Below are 23,864 nucleotides of genomic sequence, written 5' to 3'. Positions count from 1 at the left end.
TCTTGCTGGAAATATATTTCAGCCTCATCAAGTATAGGGTTTCCATCATCATCGACTTGGTTTTCAATGGATTCAGTGATAAGCGGATTGATGGTATTTTCCAACATATCCAAATAAATGTCTTCATTTAAATTTCCGTTAATAAATAATGGCCCAGTCACTTTATTTCCTAAAATGCCTGCCCATACATTAATTTTTTGAGAACAAAATGACCCAAAACTTCAACTTGAGCGGCTTCATCCAAAATTCGCAGATGACCACGTTTCTTATTTGCAACAGATCCAGTTTCACTAAACTTAGTAACAGTCCAAAACATACCTATGCGAAGTTATCTTCTCCGGATGCTTCGCGTTAAACGTGACGGCAGTTTGCCGAGCACATTGATTTTGGGCACCATACATTAGAATAATTTCCACTCTTTCGGCTAGTGTGTAAACCATTTTGGAAGTAAAATCTTCAATTCAACAAATAAATTTTCACTATTCCAAGACTGTCACAAATGTAACTGACAGCAAAATAAATTCTTTATTTTCCTTAGCAACTATAAATAACTAAGCAGGTATAACAATAAATACAGTTCGCCCAGGATAAAGTCGAAATTATACCTATTTGTAATGACGTCATTTTTGTTTATCTTTGTTTAGCATATTCCAAACAGCGGCGACAACAAAGTTTTGAAAAATATTGGTGTCTGATGATTATTTATCTTTTATATACTAGGTTATGTGAAATATCCGTCACTGTCAATCAAAAATATTGGTTTGTCAACTTGTTCTTGAAAGTTATTTCGAAAAGTGTTAGATAATGCCTAAAAAAAGATATAATAGGTATAATGAACAATCGCAGCTGATGATTTTAAATATATTGGCTTTTTTTCAACTGGAAAAGGAACAAGTTCGAAACGGAATTGCACTTCAAATTAAGAATGTGATACAGTGAGCCGCAGATGCAACAAAATTGAGCACAACAACGATCGCAAATCTAAAGAAGAATGGGATAAAATCAGATCAGGATTACGCAGCCCGTATATCTTCCAAGCAAAAGACAGCAAAAACCAAAATTACAACATATTTGAAACATAGATTTCGGGACACAATTTATTCTATGTACGCCAGAAAAGAATATGTAATATTGGCAACAATAAGGGAAAAGTTCAGGGAAAAAATTGAATATTTTGAGTTTTCCATTGATTCCTTAAGAAGATGGATTAATAGTATAGGCTTCAAGTGGAAAAAATCAAATAACAGAAAATATTTGATGGACTTGCCAAATATTGTTCATAAAAGAATCAATTTTTTAAGGTAGTATATTAAAAATAGAAATGTAGGTCCGGAAGGTTTTACTCCAGTTTTCATTGACGAGACGTGGATTTTTAACAAGGGATCATTTCGTAGTAGCTGGCAAGATGACACATATAGCACACGGATTCAAGGAAAAACAGTGAAGGTAAAAATTATCTGGTTATCTTTTTAGATTTTTTTTTGAATAAAAACTATTGTCCTTGTAAGAGCCCTCTAGCTTCATAATTTCATCTGTTTCAAAGTTTCATATAATTTCTCTCTAAGACAATATGAGGGAATTTAACTCCATACACTACTCGTATGTGCATGGAACATTACTTATTAATTATATTAAATTTATGTTCTGGAAGAATGATTTCTAAAAGAAGAGAATTGAATTATCTTTTATTTTTAAGGTCATCGTTATATCGTGGTCCACGCCGGAACCAAAGATGGCTTCATCAAGGGTGCAAATTTAATATTCAAGAGTGGATTAAAGACGGGAGATTATCATGACAATATGAACAGGAAAAACTTCGAAAACTGGTTTAAAACTCAGCTGGTTCCAAATCTTCCCCCAAAGTCATTTATAATCATGGAGAATGCAAGTTACCATTCTGGTTTATTAGAAGAAATCCCGAAAAAATATTGGACCAAGCAGAGACTGACCGAATGGTTGAAGAAACAGAATATTGGCTTTCCAGAAAAAGCCATGAAGGATCAAAAATGGATTAATGCACGCAGAAACTGCCCTAGTGAAAAAAAGTACTTCCTTGATGAATATGTTAAACCTTTAGGTCACAAAATTTTGCGACTGCCATCATATCATTGCCAGTTTAATGGAATTGAAATGGTATGGTCGGAATGTAAACGAAAATATGATCAATATATTTCCAATTTTAAGGGGTCACCTTCAGAAGTTCTGACTACATGGGAAAGGGTAATAAACGAAATTTCTATAGATCATTGGCAAAAATATGTTTTTCATACAGAAAAGGTAATTAAAAAGGCTTGGGAGGCAATACAAGTGTGTGATGCCTATGACATTCTGCCACTTGTGATTACGACTGACGAAGACGACGATGACGAAGACAATATCTCTGATTTCAGTTCTGACTCTGACAATACTGACGAGATTGATTAAGCTTTTTTTGTTCTAGCAAATTTTATTTCATGATCGTCGTTTAAGTATTCAATCATATCGTTGCAATTTCATTAACTTGGTAATGCAATATGGCGTGTTTTTTTTGAGTTTGTATGTTTTATTTTTTGGAATGGTATTTTCATTTTAATGTGTTAACATATTCCTTCAGGCAGCATTTTTGTTCATGAACAAGTAAATTAAATTGTCAGTATTTAAATTTTTCCCAGTGAGTTAAAATAATTTTATACCATTATTCACAATTTTTGTAAGCTCGGTTTTGTTACGTCTACTGCTCGTGTCGAATTCTACTTTTCAAATATGTTGTAGATTTGGTTTTTGCGGTCTTTTGCTTGGAAAATATATGAGCAGCGTAATCCTGATCTGATTTTATCCCATTCTTCATTATATTTGCAATCGTTGTTGTGCTCAATTTTGTTGCATCTGCGGCTCGCTCTATCACATTCTCAATTTGAAGTGCAATTCCGTTTCGGACTTGTTGTTTATGTCCCATTATTTATGATTAATTATAATAATATTTGTTAATTGTTAAGTTTGTTAATAATACAATAAATACTATAAGATTTTTAAAAATTGTTTGGGAATGAAAGTATATACACGAATATAAAAATATAATAATATGCTGCTAAAATAAATCATTTGTTAATTTCTGAACGTATAAAATACATAGCAGACTATTAATTTCTGAAGGCGATGGTAAAGTTTCTAACCTAATATTGATTGGCAAAAATATCTACGCCATACGTTTTTCCTCACCTGGATGACGTAACTACAAATGGGTATAATTTCGACTTTATCTGTGTTGATGAAAAGGATGCGGAAAAAAATTCAGGTTGTTATTTAGTTTTTTCCAGGTCTAATCTTCGGAATTGCTGTTTATGTTGGTAGTTTCCGTTTTAAATTATAAACGCATTGTAGATTTGGCAAACCCTAACGGGCAACATTTTGAACACTTATTGAAACAAAAACTGATATTTTCATGTTTTTGTTTTCTATCTGAACAAATTAAGATAAAAAAAGATTTTTCTAATTTTCTCGAAAACGAATCGACCTATTTAAAAAAAATCAAACGTCAAAATAAAAGACTTCGAAAGACCTTTAAAACAAGTTATTACTCGATACCCCTTGCCATTTAAAATTTTTAAGGGGATGACCCTGGGGGGCAGAGGGTGAAGTAATTTTAGGTTAGAAAGTTGTCCCCCTTGACAAACCTTTTGACGTATTTCGGCGTTTTTTTTTAAACAGTGGTTTTCGATAAATCCGTGGTGGGAAGTTTTCAAATGAACACTATGTATGTATGTACTTCTTAAACAAACACTAGACAAGGCTATAAAACCTAATCTATTACCACTGGACTAGCGCAAAAACTCTCACAAATTTTACATTATTATTATTCCAACTCTTTTCTCCACGCATTTCTGACGTCACTGGTGCGATAAAGACGTTCATATAGCACTAGAATCGAGTGGAAGCGAGAGATCTAATCCCAACCTTGATCGCCGTTCGCCAGTTAAACGGTGGTTTTTACTTTTTATTAAAACCGTGTGTTGCTCGCGAACCTCTCGCCACTACAGTCAGTTGTTTCATTCAAGACACGCGCGCTACAACAGGATATCGCTACTATTATTGCAAAATATTTCTTGCTTTTTTTTTTGTAATATTTTAAATAGTGAAAAACACTTTGACCCTCCGGATGTCTCAATTAGTGCCTTACTTGAACTTCGGTTTAGATTTTAGTAGTGACCCAAGTGCCACCATGTATTCGGAAAATTTTTTTAACGGGAAAACCGGAATGGTAAGCGATTTTCGATTGTTTTTTATTTGTTGTTTTCTTTTTTCATTTCGAGTGAGATAAAGTTTATTTTTAACGTTGCCGCGCTCCGATTGGCCCGTCGTAGCCCGGGAACGGGCTTACGCAATTATCGCTTAAACGCCACCATGAGTCATCGATTAATTATAATTTATTCTCTCCGATTTTTTTTCCTTATAAATTTGTTTAATTATTTACGTCAGACTGTGATAATGATACTGTTAAATAAGATATATGATAACCTTGATTGGGGATTAGAGATTTCTTTAGTCGACGGCAGAACGGGATTTTTTGGGGAAATTTTGCAGTTTTTAGAGCGGGGGTGGCGGTAATGGAAATTTGATTTGACCGTTGAATTTGTGGGTAAAAAGTAGCTGAAAAAGAGTACCATGATGATGGGTTTATTTTCATTTTTAAGGAATTTTTGTGATACTGATTTTTATATTATTTTTGAGAAAAATCTAATTTTGAGAACAAGATTCATGGAACTAAATGTGACTTGATTCTTGAGTAAAAGTAGCTGAAAAAAGTACTATGACAATAGATTATTTTAAGTTTTTAGTGTTTGTTATCATTTTTTAGAAAAATCCAATTTTGATATCAGGGATGATGGTACTAAAAATCTGATTTAACCATTGGATTTGTGAGGAAACAGTACCTAAAAAAGAGTATCATGACGATGAATTTATTTTATTTTCTAAGATTTTTGCGATATTAATTTTTATATTTTTAAGAAAAATTGAATGATGAAAACAGGGTTAATAATAGTAAACATCTGACTTCATCAGTGGTTTTTTGGAAGAGAAGTTGCTGGAAAAGAATCTTATCATGACGGGTTTATATTAATTCTCAAGGAATATGTGTGACATGCATTTTTATATTATTTTTGTACAAAATACATTTTTGAGAACAGGGTTGGAGGCACTGAAAATTTAATTTAACAATTGAATTTGTGAGCAAAAAGTGACTGAAAAATAGTACTAAAACGATAAGTTTATTTTCATTAAATTTTTTTTGCAATTTTGAATTTCTTTTTTTATGTTATTTTACTGACCCAGTTTAATTGTTTTAAGTTTAATGCGAGGTGTCAATCAAGTATAGTTCACTCGATATACCGTTGCTTACTACTAGCATAAATCAATTAGACCATTGAGCCCCATTTTGCAAGGACCAAAGTTTAAGAGGTGAGAATTATTCTAAATGAAACGTACTTTCAAAATTGCGTTCAAATGTGAAAATTCAGTAAAACAATTATACGGTAGACAAAAAGCGTCAACACCCAAAGAACTACTGAGTGGTGTTGTTTACTAAATTCCATGCTCTGACACTGACTGTCAAGGTGTCTATATGAGGTTGAACAGCAACCATGCAATAGCATTGTAATTTTTTTGGGTTTTGAACATTTTTATTAAAAAAAATATATATTTTTTAATATATATTATATATACTTAGAAAGGCGTTTTTACGTTTTAGCTAGTCTACATGTCTCTAAACACAAAGTTTGAAATTACCATTTTTTATTGTTGTTTTTCGATTTTTTTTCCTATATTTTTGTTCCTATATTTTAAAAATTAGGATAGAAACTGAAATATCTATTTTATTTAATATACATAAAATGTATTTGGTTGTACTTAGTTATAACATTTTAAAAATATAAAATAATTTAAAATTATCGTCTAAAAAATAAGACAAAATTCTTATTTTATTTTCAAAGACTTAGTCCCAAGTTTATAAGCTTGGGAATCGCAAAACTCAAATTGCGCATAATGCTATTAATTGTTTCTTTCTAAATCCTGCAAATCCGTCCAACCAATACAAGCATTATCCGCAATTCGCAAGCGTATGAACGGAGCTTAAGGATTCTCGTGTGGTGGGTTGCCTAATAAATTATGTAGAGTTTAGTTAATTTAAGCGGCATCCAGACCAGGCGCGCCAAGCATTTGTGAACGTTGCACCAACGTTAGCGAACATAATACCGTAGTCTGTACAGAAAGACAATTAAAGCAGCAAAATCTAATTATTATAGGGATCGCTTAAATATGTCATCAAATAGGCAAAGAGAGTGTTGGTCGATTATTAATAATTTTAGACGTTGCCATAGAAAAGTATCTGAACCGGAGTTAAGACCTGACATTTGAAATGACTATTATTGTGATATACCTAATATCTTACTCAAGGGTATTCGTAGTAACATTGATCCCTTATACTATCTTCAACAAGTGTCGGTTGAGCATTCATTTTTCTTTCATCCTGTCGATCTTACCGAAGTAAAAACGCCTAAAAATCATCTGGAGCTGATGGGATATCTTCGAGGTTGTTACTCTTTTTGCCTGATTCAGCCTTAAATGCTTTAGTTTCTGCCATAAACAATTCTTTACATATTGGCATTTTTCCTTCATGTTTAAAGGAGGCAGTGGTTATCCCTCTTCATAAGGGTGGAGATTTGAATCAGCCTTGTAATTTCCGTCCCATTTCTATTTTGTCTACCCTCTCTAAGATAGTTGAAAAACTTGCAAAAAGCAATGTTGTCCTTTTTACATCATAATGGCATTTTGTCTGCAAATCAGTTTGGATTTCAAGCCGGTAAAGGGACTCATGATGCTGTTTTTAGCTTTTTGGAGAGCGTCTATGTGTCCTTGAATTCTGGAGAGTCATCGGCGGCAGTGTTTTGTGATCTATCCAAAGCATTTGACTGTGTGGATCATGGAATACTGTTATCTAAGCTTGATAAATATGGTTTTAGGGGCGTAGCGTTGCGATGGCTTGAGTCCTATCTATCAAATCGTACTCAGAAGGTTACAGTGTCTGAGCGTTTGGCAGCCTCTAGATCCCTAAAATGCGCCGTTCCCCAGGGTTCAGTGTTGGGACCACTGTTATTTTTACTGTATGTGGATGACTTGAGTTCATTTAAACTGCAGGGCAAGGTGGTTCAGTTTGCTGATGATACCACCATACTATGGAGCCACAAAAATTCTGATTATATTAAGACTTGTATCCTTGAAGACCTTCAGATTTTATCAGGGCGGTGTGCTTCCAACAGGCTCGTGTTTAATGTAAGTGTTTAAAGACGTCTATTATGGGGTTTAAGTGCGATGTTCAGGGTCTGATGTTTGACGAAAATTCCCTCTTGCAGAATAAAGAGTGTTGCAAGTTCCTAGGAATTACCATTGACGGTCGCCTTCGGTTTGAAGATCATATTTTACATTTAGCTGGGAAATTATCTTCTGGATGTTTTGCAGTAAGAATGGCAAAACAAGAGCTGGGAGGGGTGGTTGCACGTTTAGTGTACTTTTCACTTATTGAATCTCATATTCGGTATGGCTTGCCTTTTTGGGGTTTAACCAATAAGGGACTTCTTAACATTGTCTTTGTTATTCAAAAAAAAGCAGTTAGATACCTGTGTTCTGCTAAGTTAAGAGATTCTTGCAAACCCCTCTTCATTTCTGAAAAACTCCTAACTCTTTTTTCACTCTTTATCTTAGAAACAGCTGCTCTTATTCACAAAATTCCCAAACTAGCTTCTGACACTGGCCATTTGACTCGTCGTGTAAATGATGTTCCCCTACCTATTCCTACGTCTTCCCTTACCAAAAACTCATTAATTTACATAAGTAAAAAAAATTACAATCATGTTCCTCTATGTGTTAGACATATATCGGATGTTAAGAAATTTAAAAGAGAATTAAAGTCGCTTGTATTGGCTAAGGCATATTATCCTGGATGACTTTTTTAATGATAGGTTTTAACCTTGGACATGTTGGAAAGTTTTTTTCTCTAGTTTTGTCAACAAGTTTACCTTTACTTAGTAATTGATTGTTTTATTTAGTTATGTTTAATTCAAGTATGTTCAAAAAGTTTTGTCTTCTTGTGTTTAAATTTGTTCATTGTTTTGTCAATTTTTGAAATTGTATTTTTGTTTTGTTTTTTAGCTTGTAGGATGCTTGTACACAAGATTATTCTTACGTAATATAGCACATTATCTTTCTTTCTTTCTTAATTTGGTCTTTGCGCGAAAAACGTCCAAGCCGGCTGCTCCGCTCTGCAACAAACAGTTATTCGTCAATATTCCAACCCCTGCGATTAGTTGTTTGGTTTTGCCGCTGATATTGCTTGTTGCTAGACAATTCCAGACTCATATCGTACTTTAATAGATATCGCAAAATTTACCGCGATACAGTGAAACTGGCAAAAAAACTTATACTACTCAAGTAAAATAAACCAATCAAGAAATAAGTCTAGAGAGTCTTGGAAAATTTGTTAATGACTTACGTGGTGAACGTGGGAACCCTTCTGTTTCTAATAGCACGGTGTCGGCCGAAACACTCAATCATTTTTTCCAGGGTGTTGCTATGGGTCTATCAATATTATTGCCTCAGTCTGTTAGAGATCCGCGCTCATACTTGCACAACAAGCCTAAGGTGCCTGACACATTTTTCTTTAGACCAACAGATTCTAGTGAAATAATGGATGCTCTATCCTCATTGAAAAATAAGAACTCTTCTGGATGGGATGGGCTGTCACTAAAGGTCCTAATAGCGCTACCGCAACCAACCCTTGATTCTTTGGCTGAGGTGATAAAAGTTTCACTTTCAAGTGGGTCCTTTCCACATGTACTTAAAGATGCCTGGGTGGAAACTTTGATGACCCATCAATTTTCAGACCCATAGCCCTGCTTCCCACACTTGACAAGCTCGTAGAGAGATTGGTAAAAACTAGGATGATGGAATTTGTGAAACGGCATAATGTCTTAACCATCAGCAATTTGGATTCCGGACGAAACTGGGTACATCTAATGCTATTTTCAATTTTTTGGAGAGTCTGTATGTGGGGTTGAACGCTGGGGAGAGTGCGGCGGCGGTGTTCTGTGACTTATCTAAGGCGTTTAATTGTGTCAGTCACAGAATACTGCTGCAGAAGCTAGAAACCTATGCATTCAGAGGAGTTGCTTTCGACTGGTTTTGTCAAAGGGTATTCTTTGATACGATTCAATGATATGTCATCCCGGATCTGGATATGGATGCGGGTGTGCTCCAGGGAACTTTTAATTTTTGGAACTGTCACTTTGTAAAATGAAACAATAAGCCCTTCTGAAACATGCAAATTTTTGGGTCTGACGATTGATAAGCAATTAAAATTTAAAAATCATATCTCCTCTTTAATAGATAAGTTATCATCCAACTGTTATGCTATTAGAGTAATAACACATTCTCTGGTACTTGATGTGGCCTAAATTGCCTACCATGCTCTTATTGCGTCTCATCTGAGATGTGGTATTGTGTTTTGGGGTGTGTGCTCTCAGTATTTGTTCAGCTCTCTATTTATTTTGCAAAAAAGAGCCATACGCTACATGTGTGTAGCTTCCTTTCGTAGCCGCTGTAGGCCATTATTTTTAAAACACTCTGTTCTGACATTGCCATGCCTTTTTATTTTAGAGACTGTCTTATCCACAAAAATATCGCCATCAGCTTGGCTCCTCGTCCTCGAGTACAATCTCCGAACAACCTTCTCTTTACCTCTGCCTATCCCAAAAAGTGAGGAGATTAAGTCCTCTTTTGTGTACGGGGGCAGAAGGCTTTTTAACCTTCTACCCCTTTATATAAGGCTAATAAATTGTGAAAAACGTTATAGGAAAAATATAAAGAAACTTTTACTTGCTAAAGCATTTTATTGTCGAGACGAGTTTTTAAATACAAGTTTTTGACAGTGAAGAGTTTTGCGTAGCGTGATGTGACTTCTTATTTTTTTTTTTCTTCTTTTACTTTTTTAATTGAGTTGCCCGTGTTCTATATTCTATGTATGTAAGAATTGTTCATTAAATCTTAACTGCAATAATTTACTTGAAGTATAATAGATTTTTCTTATACACCCAGGAGCTGAGTTTTAATCGATCGACCTCTGAACTCTAACTTTATTAAGAATAGTGAAATTGAAAAGAATGAAAAAACCGGGTCGACTTTAAGTATCTCCGATTTTGCAATATTTTAAAATTTAAGCAGAAAGAGTACTTTGAAAAAAATAGATTAAAAGAAAAAAAAATTCGGATTATTCACATAGGATGTTAAAAAATAATATTTAATTCCTTTAAAATATGCCAAAAAAAAGGTCTACTCTAGTCTATTTGATGATCGAAACTCGTTGCTATTGATAATTACATTGTCAAACTTTTGACATACGAACTCGCAGTTGCCAAATTGTGTGTATTTTCTATAATAAACATAATTATTACGCTAAAGCTCAACGTAATAAGAAACAAGCACGTCTAAAAAGCATATCCTATATAAAAAGAGAAAACACGGAATACATCTAATGCTAAAATCCTAAATGTGCCAAAATCATAGCAGTTTTTTCAGATTATAATAGTGAACGGGTTTAACTATTTGTACACAAGCTAACACCCAGCGCTGAAAAATGCCCAATGAGTGCTCACTTTTATCTAACGCAACCAAATCCAATTGAACCAGAGTCCAAAACACTAAAAAAAATCATATGGAAGAAATAAGAAATTGTGTATACAAAGAACATGTATGGCAACGCTGTCATCTCGCGGCGTTATGTCAAACGTCAATAAAAAAAATAATGAAGGAAACGTAATTTTATTTTTGTTATTTATACAAAAAATAAATTTTCTTTAGACTTAATTTTAAATAAAATATTTCATATTTCGTATTGTTTTGAATTCGGACCGAAATCTAAAAAGTACCAAAATAATAAATAATACATTATGGGTGTTTTTGGTATGTTTTTTTAGACGAAATTAAGGGAATTAGTTACAAGGAAAGTTAAAAACAATTTTTTGTAATGTAATATAAACCTTTGCCTCTTTTTGGTAATTTTTTGTGCATAATTTCATTACAATTAAATAATTTTTCCAAAACAGACAATTCTCAATTGCAAAAAAATTAAAAAAGTTAAACTGGCATAGTTGAAGTCTGAACACAGGCTCATAGTTCAGTCTCATTACCATCAAGCCGTGAATCACTTGCAGCGAATTTTCAAAAACTGGTTTATATCCTACTACTATACTATCTCATATTCAAAAATGGTAAAAATCGGAGATATCTAAAGTCGACTAGAACCAAAAAACCTATTTATTTAGTAAAAATACCTAAATTGAACCAAGATTTCGGTAGTTTTATCTACTACCGTCATCAAGATAAATAAAATGAAATTAAATTAAACAAAAAAAATATACTTATCTTTTTTCAACTCCCGCCTGCCCTTTTTTTTTAATCTGGTTCCTAATTCGAAAATAGTTAGAATACTTTATTTATAACTTGACGATTGATTGATTTTGGTATACTGTTTTGAAGAGTAACAAATAATTCAAAGGTTACTTCTTTTAAAAATAAAGGGGTGTGATCCTAATGTAATTTATTGCTAGAAAATATATGAATAAAATATATTTCAAATTATCAATTCATTTTGCGAATGCCCTCTACAACTTTTCTCTTTAACAAAGGAATCCATGTATCATTAAAATCAATCGAACAAGTAGCTATGCACTTATTTTCATCTAACATTATAAACGCACTTTCCTTTAATTTACGTAATATTGAAATTGGTTCAGTCATTAGTTCTTCAGAAGTTTTGAAAGCAGTCTAGTTTATTCTCTGGTTATTGTCAAATGCATGTAATTTTTGATTTTTGACTTTTTGGTAATGGTCTACAGGTTTCACTTATGTAAAATTTACCACAAGTACAAGGAATTTTATATATTCGTTTATTAAATTCATTTTCATTGAAAAGTTTAGATTTTCTTAGCAAATATCGTAATGTGTTTTGCGATTTAAAAAAAGTTGTAATGTTTAAGTTTTTAGCAATTCTTTTGATCTTATCGGATTACCTTCAAATAAATGGTACAATAAGATTTGTGGTTAAAATTGGTTTATTCAATTTTATACGCGGATTATCAAAGTCTTTAAAGCAATTTGCCAAAAATTCTTTAAGATAATTATTTTGTATTAAGACATTTTTAATAAAATTTTTTTCAGTTGTTAAATGTTGATTATTACCAACCATCTAAATCAAACAAACCAATCTAATCCAATCAAACCGTTGTACACAATAGATACTTCCCCTTATGAGCTACTGCAATATTGTCTATATTCCATGTTTAAATAGAAACAATCTGCATTGTTTGCAGAAACTTCAAAATTAAAGCTGTACATTTATTTTTAACTTACGAAAATATACGTCAAAATATAAGTTCCGAATTCGCTTAAGTGCATGTCTACTGTTGGCTTTACACTTAAAATAAAATCAAAATCACACTTCGTCACGTTACAAAAAGTCTCCTTAAAATTTAAATGGAAAATTTGTGTATATTTTGTTTTGTTTATCGTTGCTCGTTTTCCAACTTAAAATAAATTTCATGGTTTTCATATTATATGTTTGTTTTCATAATTGCTATCTATGTAAATTAGTATATTTTTTATTCTTGTAATTATAGGTTAAGTTGATTAGACTATGCATATGTACATTTTGGCATAAAAAAGGCATTATTTATTTATTATTCAAATCTGACTTTATCATTGAATTTTTGAGAAAAAAATATCTGAAGAATAGTTCCACGTCGTTCGGTGTATTTTCACTTGACATGGGCAAATTTAAATTTTAGTTCCATAGGATAACAAATACATATTTTATTGCACATTAAAAAATGTCATTTTCTTTTGAACTGATACGCCACTGACCGCTTTATACACACCCATCTCCATATCAGCGGCAATCGTTTAACCAATGAGAGGAATTCGGAGACGTAGCCACCATAGGCGCGCCAAAAAGTACACCAAGGAAACCCCATTATTTATATCCGCCATACCGATATCAAAGGTTTATAAAATTAATGTATTGATGTTAAGATGGGGTGTGTGTATGTATTATTCCCGCTTCAACATCCGTAAACAAAATAACAATATCATGTTTAACATACAATAGCTTAAGGGGTCATCACCGTGTTCAATCTATACGATTGATGATGGATGGGTCAATAAAAATCGTCGTTATTTTACTCGTAAATAAATAATCGTCGTGTGCAACTGCAAATTGGGATTAGTTAAGTCGGAATTATGTGGGCGAGAAAGATAAAAAGCCAATTAAAAAATTAACGAGGAGGGCTATTTATAATCCGGTTAGGTCCGGATCAAACGAACGGCCTGAATTGAGGCAATTTGAACCTGTTTACGTCGTTAATTGAACGGTCAAAAAGCGTTCTGTGAGAATTGCTGAAGGGTTTAAGTTGATTTCCAAGAGGATGGTGGGTGTTTGGGGGAGAACAGTTGAGGCTATGGAAAAACTGGGTTGATGATTGAATTTATGAAAAAAAATTGCTGTCAAATACTATCGTGTTGTTGTGTATTTAATAAAGTTTCAAAATTTGGGAGAACCGTTGCAATTTGCAATTACAATAAACCTTAACTTACCATTGGATCCGTAAACAAAAATTTGTTAAACAAGTCATGAGTATAACAAAATTAAGTTGATTCAGTAGATTTGTTATTTGTATGTTGAATTAATTTAAGTATAATTAATTATTTCTGAATGAGTTACTTACAAAAAAATTGTAAAAATCTGTAGGGACTTCTGTATATCAGAGTGAAACCTTTATGAAAATGCGTTCAATCTATTAAGTTTTTTGACGGATCAAACTATGTGTACAATATTTTACATTTTTTTTAACATCGTATTTATTTATAAGAAATCCAATGATCATGTTTGCTTTGTGATATCATCAACGTTTTTGCGAGATCCTTTGATATCCTCAAAAATTGTTGATATGTGTTAATTTATTCCTCCAACAAAATCAATGATCAATTTATATACTATCAACCTTGTTTCCAGTATTGAAACAACAACTTAAGAGTCAACATAAATGTATTGTCATGGCACACTTTTTTAGCTACTTTTTTCCAATGAATCTCATGATCAAATCAGATTTTTAGAATCATCAATTCTACTCTCAAAATAACATAATTTTGGCAGCAAAATTACGAGAAACTTACCATCATGTGCTTGCCTTTAGATAAACATAAAAAACTGAATATATCTGGTCCTTCGAGCCGAATTATTAATTTTTAGTTTTCCCTGATTGTCAAACTTCTCTACCTAATAAAAACATAAAACAAGAGCATATTAAATAAAACTAACGTGGACGCGGAATTTAAGATTTTTCAAAATTGTAACATTTTCTGAAAGATTAACATTAAGCTATCGACATGGTATTTCCAATGATTAGGTCAGATTTTTAATATCAGAAACCATACTCTCAAAATTACAAATTTCCTAAAAATTAAAATAAACTTATTGACATATAATTCTTCTTTATCTAATTTTTCCACACAAAATCAATGATAACGTCAAACTTAGACCATATTCTCAAAATTACAAATTTCTCAACAATCAAAATAAACCTATAGACATGGTCCTGTTTTTTAAGGAAAATTTTTTTCACAATTCCAGTGATTCTTGATGAATGAATGATTGAAGTCAGATTGTTACTATCATCAACTTCCTTCCCAAATTAAAAATTCACTTTAATTAATTAAAAAAATTAATTTGTAACAATGTTATATAAATAAACAAAAACAAAACAACGAATAAGTATACGATCTGCTACCAAAATCCCAGTAATTACTATTTAAACCAGAAATTAAACAATTAATTAACTTCCGAAAAACGTTAATTCATTTGGCCAAAACACTATTCATGATAAATTGCCTTTAATAACCCATCCATGACTTTAGATAAATTTTTTACACAGGAACAACCTGAGAGAAATCGAGCTTTACGGAATGGTGAAGGCACCGGAAAATCTATAAAACTTGTGAATGATTTCATAAGAACGACCGCCTTTAATGGATCAAAGATAAGGAATCGTCAAAAAACTCCCCAACTGAATGGTGAATGCACCGGAGAATCCTTAAAACGCAATTTGTTGCCTTGTTTGTCCTTCAAACGATAACAAACTGAGATAAAAAGGTGCTTTTGATGCTTTGGTCCTTTGAACCGGACATTTTTTTAATTATTTTTAAAAGGGGTTAAAAATGGTTTTTTTTACGTGACCATTAAAGCGGTTATTGGTAGAATGTACGGTAAATACCGAAAAGTGATAAAAGTTTGGTCAAACAAAGGCAAGCACCAAAACAATTTTTATTGTTTAACATTTTATCTCGTAACTAAAAACGTTCTTTTCTTTGTTTAACGACTGTAATAACAATTATTGTTATCGTCTGAGACCGGTTGTACAATAACAAATTTTTCATATAAAACAATTTTATCGCGCGGGCAGCAGCTGTTTAACCGAGAGAGAACAACAGATATCTGGCATTAGTCACGCGATTGGGACATTTTTTCCCGGTTTATTTCAATTATTTAGATTTGGGTGTGGCATTTTTTTGCGTCTTTGATAAATCAACCAATAAGATGCATAAAATGAACGCAACTGAATACGTGGATAGTAGTTAAAAACATTGTAAATAAACATTCATTTTCAGATGACTTTACCTAATAAATTTGGTAGTAATATAAAAGTCTTTTTTTTAAACTGAAGTAAACCTATTGTAAAATAAGATTTAAAATTTGGTTTATTACCTGTCAAAGTTGCCCTAAGCCAATCGGTGTCGACAGTTTCCTCATCTTATATCGGACAAAAACTCGTACATCATATAAAAACAGCACAAACAATTACTGTTCTGTCAACTTTTGGAATATTAAAATATACTCCTCGGTGAACCTCGGCTCCCCTTGCAGTATCTCAGTTTACATCAAGTAACACAATGTTACATCCCAATATTTAGATATACGGCAATAGGATGTCTCTTTGTTTGATGACTAGCTAGTGTCACCTAAAGTAGTAAGGGCTTCCCCAGACGCTCCACTGGCACTAAACAGTAAGCGTCTCAACAAATTAGAGGATATATTTCTAGTATAACCTCATGTTTATTTGTGTCAATCGAGCCCCAGGTATTGAACAGAGGCTTTCACACCTAATTGTGCGGGCACCAAAAGTGCGCAATATAAAACAGATCTGTACAACTTACTCATAATGGTCATACTTTTAAAGATCAACTATTTCTCTCATATTCACTATTATTAAATTCAACACCCTCATGTCACCTACTAGTGGCACCTCTTTCACACTTTACTTTCTGACTGCTTCACTCATTAACCTTTTTTGTGTATCCTCTGAACCAATTATTAAAGAGCTTTAGCCATATACAGTTTATTAAATATATAAAGTTATTTATTTATTATAGCATCTATTGACATATAATAAATATAGATTAAAAGAGTTTGGTTTTAAAAGGCAAACGCATATATTAAAATTGAAAATAAGAAAAGAATAATCTAATAAAATAGGTTTTACACTATCGATACTCATGGTACTCATTTGCAGGTAATTTTGCTGAAGAAATTAGTAAAAGTCAATAGTAAAGTCAGAATTTCAAAATTACTAACGCTGAACTTTTGAAAAAAAATTAAAATAAACTTATCGACATGGTACTTATTTCCCCTGAGTACCATTGATTTTTAAATAATTTAACTCACAAAAAATTCAATAGTAAAGCCTAAATCGCATTTCAAAAAAATTAATTTTTAGCAAAAGAATTCAATGGTAATGTAGATATAATGTAGTATTCGACGACGCATCAATTGGCAAACTCGTTCAAATGTTCCGGGTGTGTGTTTAAAATTGTTTCACCGGATGCGATAATGCGATTTCGTAATTCTTCCACAGTATCTACTGGGGTTGTATAAACCAAATGTTTAAGGTCACCACAAAGGAAAAAGTCCAAGGAATTAAGGTCTGGAGATCTGGAAGGTTCAGTTCCTCCTCGGCCTATCCAACGATTTGCATACACTGTGTTCAAATATTCACGTGCAACTAAACTGAAATGAGGTGGAGTACATTTGCAATCTTAACTGCAATGGAACATCTCGAAAAGTATGGGCAATTCGTGTTCGAGGAAATGATGACAAACTTCTCCAGTAAGCCTCAATGGCAAAAAGAACGGGCCTTTCAAATGGTCTGCAACAATTCCAACCCATACGTTAAGAGAAAATTGATGTTGATGACGGCCTTCTAAAATCGCATGTGGATTCTCATTCGCCCATAGGTGATTATTGTGAAAGTTCATTATGGCTTCTCTGGAAAAATTTGCTTCATCCGTGAGTAATATTTGTCTTAAAAACTGGGAGTTTTAACCAATTTTTTGTTGCATCCAATGGCAAAAATTTAGTCAAAATCAGTCGGTAATAGTGCTTGTACCCGCTGGACATGATAAGGGTATAGAAAGTAATTCTTTAAAATTCTGAAAACCGAAGAAGGACTTACATTTAAGTTTAAAGCAATCTTTCTAGTGCTTGTTCCAGGATTTTTCTCAATTTTGTGAACCATATTTTCTTCTACTTGTGGAGTTGCTGCTGTGCGCAGTCTCATGATACCAGTAGTTTGTTGTTGAAAACTTCCAGTGTCACAAAGGCGTCGATGGAGACGGGCAAATATCGTATGATGCGGGATAGTACGATTAGGATATTTCTCCTCATAAAGACGCCTGGCTGCTAATGAATTGCCGTTGGCCGAACCATATATATAATAAGCAAAATGCATACGCATATCTCACTATTTGTGTAAACCATTGCAAAAAATTATTAAACCCGTTCGGTATAATGGATAAATGGGTACTAAATGTATATACGTTACAGGCCTTTTCATACATTTTTTTTTGTATTTCTGTTGCCTTGAGGAATTTGTTATACACAGCATTCCTTTTACATTTATTATTTACATTTTTTAAAGGAATATCACAAAATAAAAATAAAACAATTATTGTGAATTTAAAATGTAATGCATTCATTATGTTAAGTCTAAATATCTCGAAAACGGTGGCTTGTAGCAACTTCGACCAAGATACCTTTTTTCCGTAAAAATAATAGATAAATCTTCTTTTTTATAAAAAAAAATAATTTAAGCAACCATAAAAAAGATATGACCCTTTTAAAGTATAAAAAACCGTGTATGTAGCGCCCTCTACAAGTGCCAACCCTTCTTACTTTTAATTTGAATTTACCATATCAAAAAACCCCCTGTGTATCTTAGAAATTAAGCATTTGCGGACATAGGTTAATAAGGACTTTTTTTAATATTTTTAAGCAAGGAAACTCCCTCTGAATTTTTTTGCAATATTAATGAAACACCCTGTATAATAAAGTAAAGGTCGCCAAATAGTTAAAAAGCAATCAATCAACTCAGTATCAATATTACTAATCCTGGTCGTAATATGAGAAATCTTTTTTTTTATTGAATTGACCTATAGACATAATACCCATTTTCAGATAATTTTGCCTAACAAAGTCAATGGTAAAGTCAGAATTTCAAACTTAGTAATCCTGAACCCAATATCAAAAAACTTAAAGAAAAAAATTAAAATAATCCTACATAGATGGCACTAATTTTCAGGTAATTTTTTCTTAGATATTTAATAGTTACCTCAAATTTTTAATACCATCCACCCCTTCTTAAAATTTTAACATTTTCCTAAAAATCATAAAAGAAATAACACGGTTGTATTATGTAAATATTAAAAATAAATTAATTAACAATTAGGGACTTGCTGATAAAATGGATAAATGCAAGTACCATTAGATGGCCGGACAATTTTAAGGAAGAACGCACTCATTATCTTATTTGGTTGCGTCCGAATACGGTTCGAAGAATACATTAACCCGAGTGGCACCCACTTGTCCGACAATAAAGAAAGCGATTAACATTTTATTCGAAAGGTTGCCAGCAATTAACCGACGGATATAAATTATTTCGTTTTAAGTAGGGAGGTCGTCACTCTTTATAGGTAAACATATTAGGCCCACTTTGGAGACAAATTATTTAAAGAGGGGAGAATTTTTGTAGACAACCCTATTTGGTTTTGGTGTCATTTGTTAAAGCTTGAAATTTCCTTTTTTATGAGGTGGTACAAGGGGAGGATTTAGTTTTAAAATGGCGGCGTAGGAACGATTTGAAAAGAGTAAAATGGCGCTAAATATATAGCGTCCATATTATTTTTTTATTATTGCTCTTATTTTGCCATATTAAGAAAAAATAACATTGGGTGACACCTCGTAGAAAAGGGAATTTTAAGCTGTTTGTAGCGGTAGTATTCAATTCCGAAATGAAACATCAACTTTTAATAAATTTCAGTTTTTTTAATATCTAAAAGGTTTTTTTCAATTTTATAATTTGAATTAAAAATCCGAAAGTATTTACACCCTTCTTAGGAGGTGTTACAAGGAGGTGTTTACCTTTAAAATGGCGACGAGCGAATTGAGGAAACTAAAATGGCGCTGAGCTTTAGAAAATTCATGCATATTTGTCCAAGCATCAAAATAATTTGTATTCTACAGAAGATAGGATAGAACTGTTTTATTAACAGATGGTGGGCATATGTTTTCTTCGTATTGCTCCTATGCCGCCATTTTAAGAAAAAATACCACTGAATAAGAAAAAATATATACCTTATAGAGAAAATAATTTGGTACCTTTTCTAGTATTAAATCACCAATAAAAGGGCGCTTTTGTTTATAAAAAGTCTTCACACTATTCGATAGTATTTCAAATTCCCTTTCTTATGAGGTTTTAGAAGTAGGTGTTTTTCATTTTTAAAATGGCGGTGGGGAAACAAATTGAAAAATCCAATATGGCATCAAAAATTAAAGAAAACAGAACTTTTGCCCAATTCTATTTAAACCTACAATATTATTAAACTATGACAATATATTTATAAAACAAATGCCTACTTGTAATACCTCGTAAAAAAATGAATTTAAAGCTGTTATCAGTAGTGCTATTAAAAATGTAGATTTCTAGTTACTCTTACAAAAAAGTTTCGTGTTTAAGGTAACTCCGATAATTTATTTTACAACCTTATATATTTTTAATGCCACAGTGGTTATTTATTTTGAAATTATAACCCAGAGCTGAAAAAATCCAATATGGCGGCGAAAAACGAGAATTTTTTGTTTGTTTAAAGGCACTTTTTAACTCTAATTATATAAAAAGACAATCTGTCCCATATGGCGGCCATTTTGTAGTCCTCAAAAATGATGCCCATTTGTAGCACATCGTAAAAAAAGTAATTTTAAGTAAGGGAGAGTTGGGGAATGGTGCGCAGTTAAGCAAAAATTGTATTTGTGGCGAGCCTATAACATATAAATTAGTTTTAAAAATGGTATGAGATGTATTACTTATTAATGTATATATATGTAAAATATTATTTAAAAAAAATCTACTACGTAAGTATAGAATTAAACAAAAATAAAAAAACCATTTGCGCATAATTACCCGTCCCGACGGGAAATGATGCGCAAGGGTTAGGTAATCGTGCGCAGTTTTTTACTTGCTTGCTTGGTTCCAAGAAGCACACATAACACAGCGGTACCATAGTTCTTGATTTTTGCCAAGTTCTCCACAAATACAACATATCTCGTTGGGTTTTGAGGGAGTTTTTGGAGAAGGCGGCATGAAATTCATCAATATCGTCTAACTCATGATCGTCGCATATCTCAGACAATTCATTTTCCAATGAATCATCGGATGTCTCAGGTGTGGCCTCTCTCTCTCTTTTTTGTTTCCCTTTAATTGTTTTTGTATCTTGTGTTTCTTCTTCAAAACATTTTCTTATAGTTTTCTTTTGGAGTAATTTTCCTTTTTCCTTTTTCTTTAAGTTTTCTTCTCTTACTCTCTTCTTTTCGTCAGCGATTTCTAGTTCTCCCCTAACCGGAGTGCTTGTAAGGATTTTTGAAAATTGCTTTTTTTAGCATTTTTTTTAACTCCTTTAATAACTTTTTTTGTAGGTATAGGAGCCATAGAAAGGAAAGAGTTCTCTTTCGATGTACCTGGCTGAGGATTGTTATAGTCAATTAAAGATGTTTGTCTGGCCTCTGGCGAAGAATCCTTTTCTTCTGGTTCAGAACTATTTGGCAATGAAACATTAGCTTCTGGTCTGGATAAGGGTGGGTGATTTTCATCGCTGCTAACAACAGTGCAATTTGTGTTTTGCCTAGAAGGGGTAAAGTCATCCTCACTAAATCTGTCTGGATTTAGTGGATAAATTCCTGAAGTGCGGAACCCTGAGACAGCTTTCTCCATGGTGGCGACTTTCATGAATGCTCTGTTTAATAATTCAGATACGTCATATTCTGTTATTTTTTGATGTCCAGAAGTAGATAAATGAAGATCGTATTCTCTATAGAGAGCATTTTTAAGTGAACTAAAAAAAGTTAGATCCAATGGCTGAAGACGATCTGAGGTGTGGGGAGGAAGAGAAACCATATTAATATTTTTTCCTTTACAAAAATTATAAGCCGAAATCGAAATATGGCTTGAATGGTTATCTAAAACCAATAGGACAGGATCAGATGCAGTAGGCTTTGCTTGTTTTGCAAAATGAGACAACCACTCAACAAATAGCTCAGAGTTAATCCAACCGTTCTTTGAACATTTGTACAAGGCACCTAAGGGTCCATTTTTTTGCATTGTTGTTGGCATTCTTACTCGGGGATATATGAGCATGGGGGTGATGTAATTCCCTGCAGCGCTCATACAAAAAACTCCAGTTATTGTCCTTCGCCTTTCAGCAGATATATAGCAGAGCCCACTTTTTTTACTCCTCTGGCACCATAAATTTTCGGACATTTAGCTTGAACCGTTGTAATGCCTGTTTCGTCCATGTTAAATATTCTGCTTGGTTGAAATTTAAACTTTTGCATAAGAATCTTACGATTAGAATAAAATAGTTGTACAGATTCTTTATTAAAAGATGAAATCCGATTTAAACTCGTGCCCTCAGGCTGTCGCAGTTTCATCTCGGAAAATCTTTTTAGAAATCCATAGTCATGCTTTGCCAGCTAGTCCCTTTTCTCGATTAAAGTTGTGAATAATATTATTTTGTTCTGCATACCTACATGCAAGCCTTCCTAGACCATTAGGTGTCAACCCAAAAAATAATTTTGAAAGCAGCAGAACATTTCTTTAATCTTTTATCTTTAAATCTTTTAATTCACACTCTATTTCTTTAGAGAATACAGTTTTACGGCCCAATCGAGGTAGTTTAAGATCATCTTCCAACAACTTTTTTCTAAGGGTAGATTCTGGTATTTTAAAGGATCTTCCTACTTCCCTAATTTTTCTTCCGTCGGTCTTTATAGCATCTAGGGCTTTTTGCAGGGTTTAGAAAGGATATCAGTCTTCCGTGTGTAATTTCTAGGCATCTGAAAACATTAAATAGTACTATTAGTTCTTAGCATTTAATTACGTGAAGGGGAATCGTGGACTTCTGCGCACAATTACCCCTTTGTTATTGTCTTTTCTAAAAATATGATGTGGCCAAAAACATATAAACAATGTATGATTTAACGGTGACTAAATATTCACAATACTCTAGATTTTACAAATATAAGTAATGTAAAACGATTGGACAAAAATTATAGTTTTCTGACCCCGAAAACTTATAAAAAACAAACAAAAATTCAATCGATTAACCTCTCGGCGATTGTAAACACACTAATGGCGCCAACGGTCGCGCACACATTTTAGGCACTCCGTTGCAAAGAGCAGCACTGGTTTAGCGCTTCGGATAGCCCGCGAAATACAAAATATCATGGTGCGCACGATTACCCACCGCGCACCATTACCCAACTCTCCCTTACTATTAATTACAAAAAGTAGATTTTTTATACATACTCTGAGAAAAAATGCTAAATTTTGTGTTTTTTCATTAAACACTCATAATTTATACAGGGTATGAATTTGAAAACTTGCAATGCAAATATCTTTGAAATTAAAAAACTTATAGAAAGTAAGAATTTTTGTAAATTTTATACAGAGTAAAAGAAAGGTATAAGTTGAATAAAATAAACTCTGTTTTTAAAAAGTGTTATTTTATTTAATTAGATGCTCAAAATACATTCCATTTTCGACTAAACAAAACTATAATCTATTTTCAAATTCATTTCTTACATTTTGGAACACTTCTCTTGGAATACATGCCCATTCGGTAATATTTCGTTGCCGAAGATCATCGAGTGAAGCTGGTTGCGTTTTAAATACAACAGTTTTTAAAGCACACCAGAGAAAAAAGTCGAGGGGTGTTAAATCTGGTGAGATCGCCGGCCATTCCATTGGACCTCTTCTCCCAATCCACTGATCTGGAAAGGCATCATGTAAAAATTGCCTTACAGGGCACACAGGTTTAGGACCAAAAAATCAAAAACTTCCAAGGCTGTGATTACGAAGCAGAACAAACCTCTAGTAATTTTTTTTCCTTTTCCCCTTTTTTTTTTTAAGCACGTAACTGAATATTAATTTTAAAACATCAAAATTATAGACATAAATTGTTTTTTTTTTATAATATAAAAAATAAAATATTCTTTTTTACTTAATTTATAGGCAATAAAAAATAGACAAAAATAATAAATAAATAAAATAGAATACAACATTAAAATCACAATATCCACCTTGCGTTCCAAAACATCTTAAATATGCATATAATTTGCTTCACTATGTACTAATTCACCAAAATTAACAAACCAATATACAAATTTATAGATTTTATATATG

At 32.7% G+C, this 23,864-nt stretch overlaps 1 protein-coding gene across 2 annotated transcripts in view; it reads left to right on the top strand.

Annotated features, from left to right (window-relative positions):
* The window catches only part of LOC126750629 (transcription factor kayak), a 162,622-nt gene that overhangs the window by 63,572 nt on the left and 75,186 nt on the right, over window positions 1-23,864 (top strand). Inside the window, exon 1 of one of the 2 annotated variants that reach the window (XM_050460282.1) lies at window positions 4,004-4,237. The exons of the other annotated variant lie outside the window; for it this stretch is intronic. Coding sequence (XP_050316239.1) covers window positions 4,136-4,237 — 102 coding nt within the window. The 5' untranslated portion in view covers window positions 4,004-4,135. Of the gene's footprint in view, window positions 1-4,003; window positions 4,238-23,864 lie in introns of those variants that run through there. 2 annotated transcript variants of the gene reach the window in all.

Source organism: Anthonomus grandis, chromosome 2 (assembly GCF_022605725.1).
Source record: "Anthonomus grandis grandis chromosome 2, icAntGran1.3, whole genome shotgun sequence".
NCBI classification, from domain to species: Eukaryota; Metazoa; Arthropoda; class Insecta; order Coleoptera; family Curculionidae; genus Anthonomus; species Anthonomus grandis.
The sequence above is the reverse complement of the archived record's forward strand: the minus strand, read 5'-3'. Positions and strand labels throughout refer to the sequence as shown.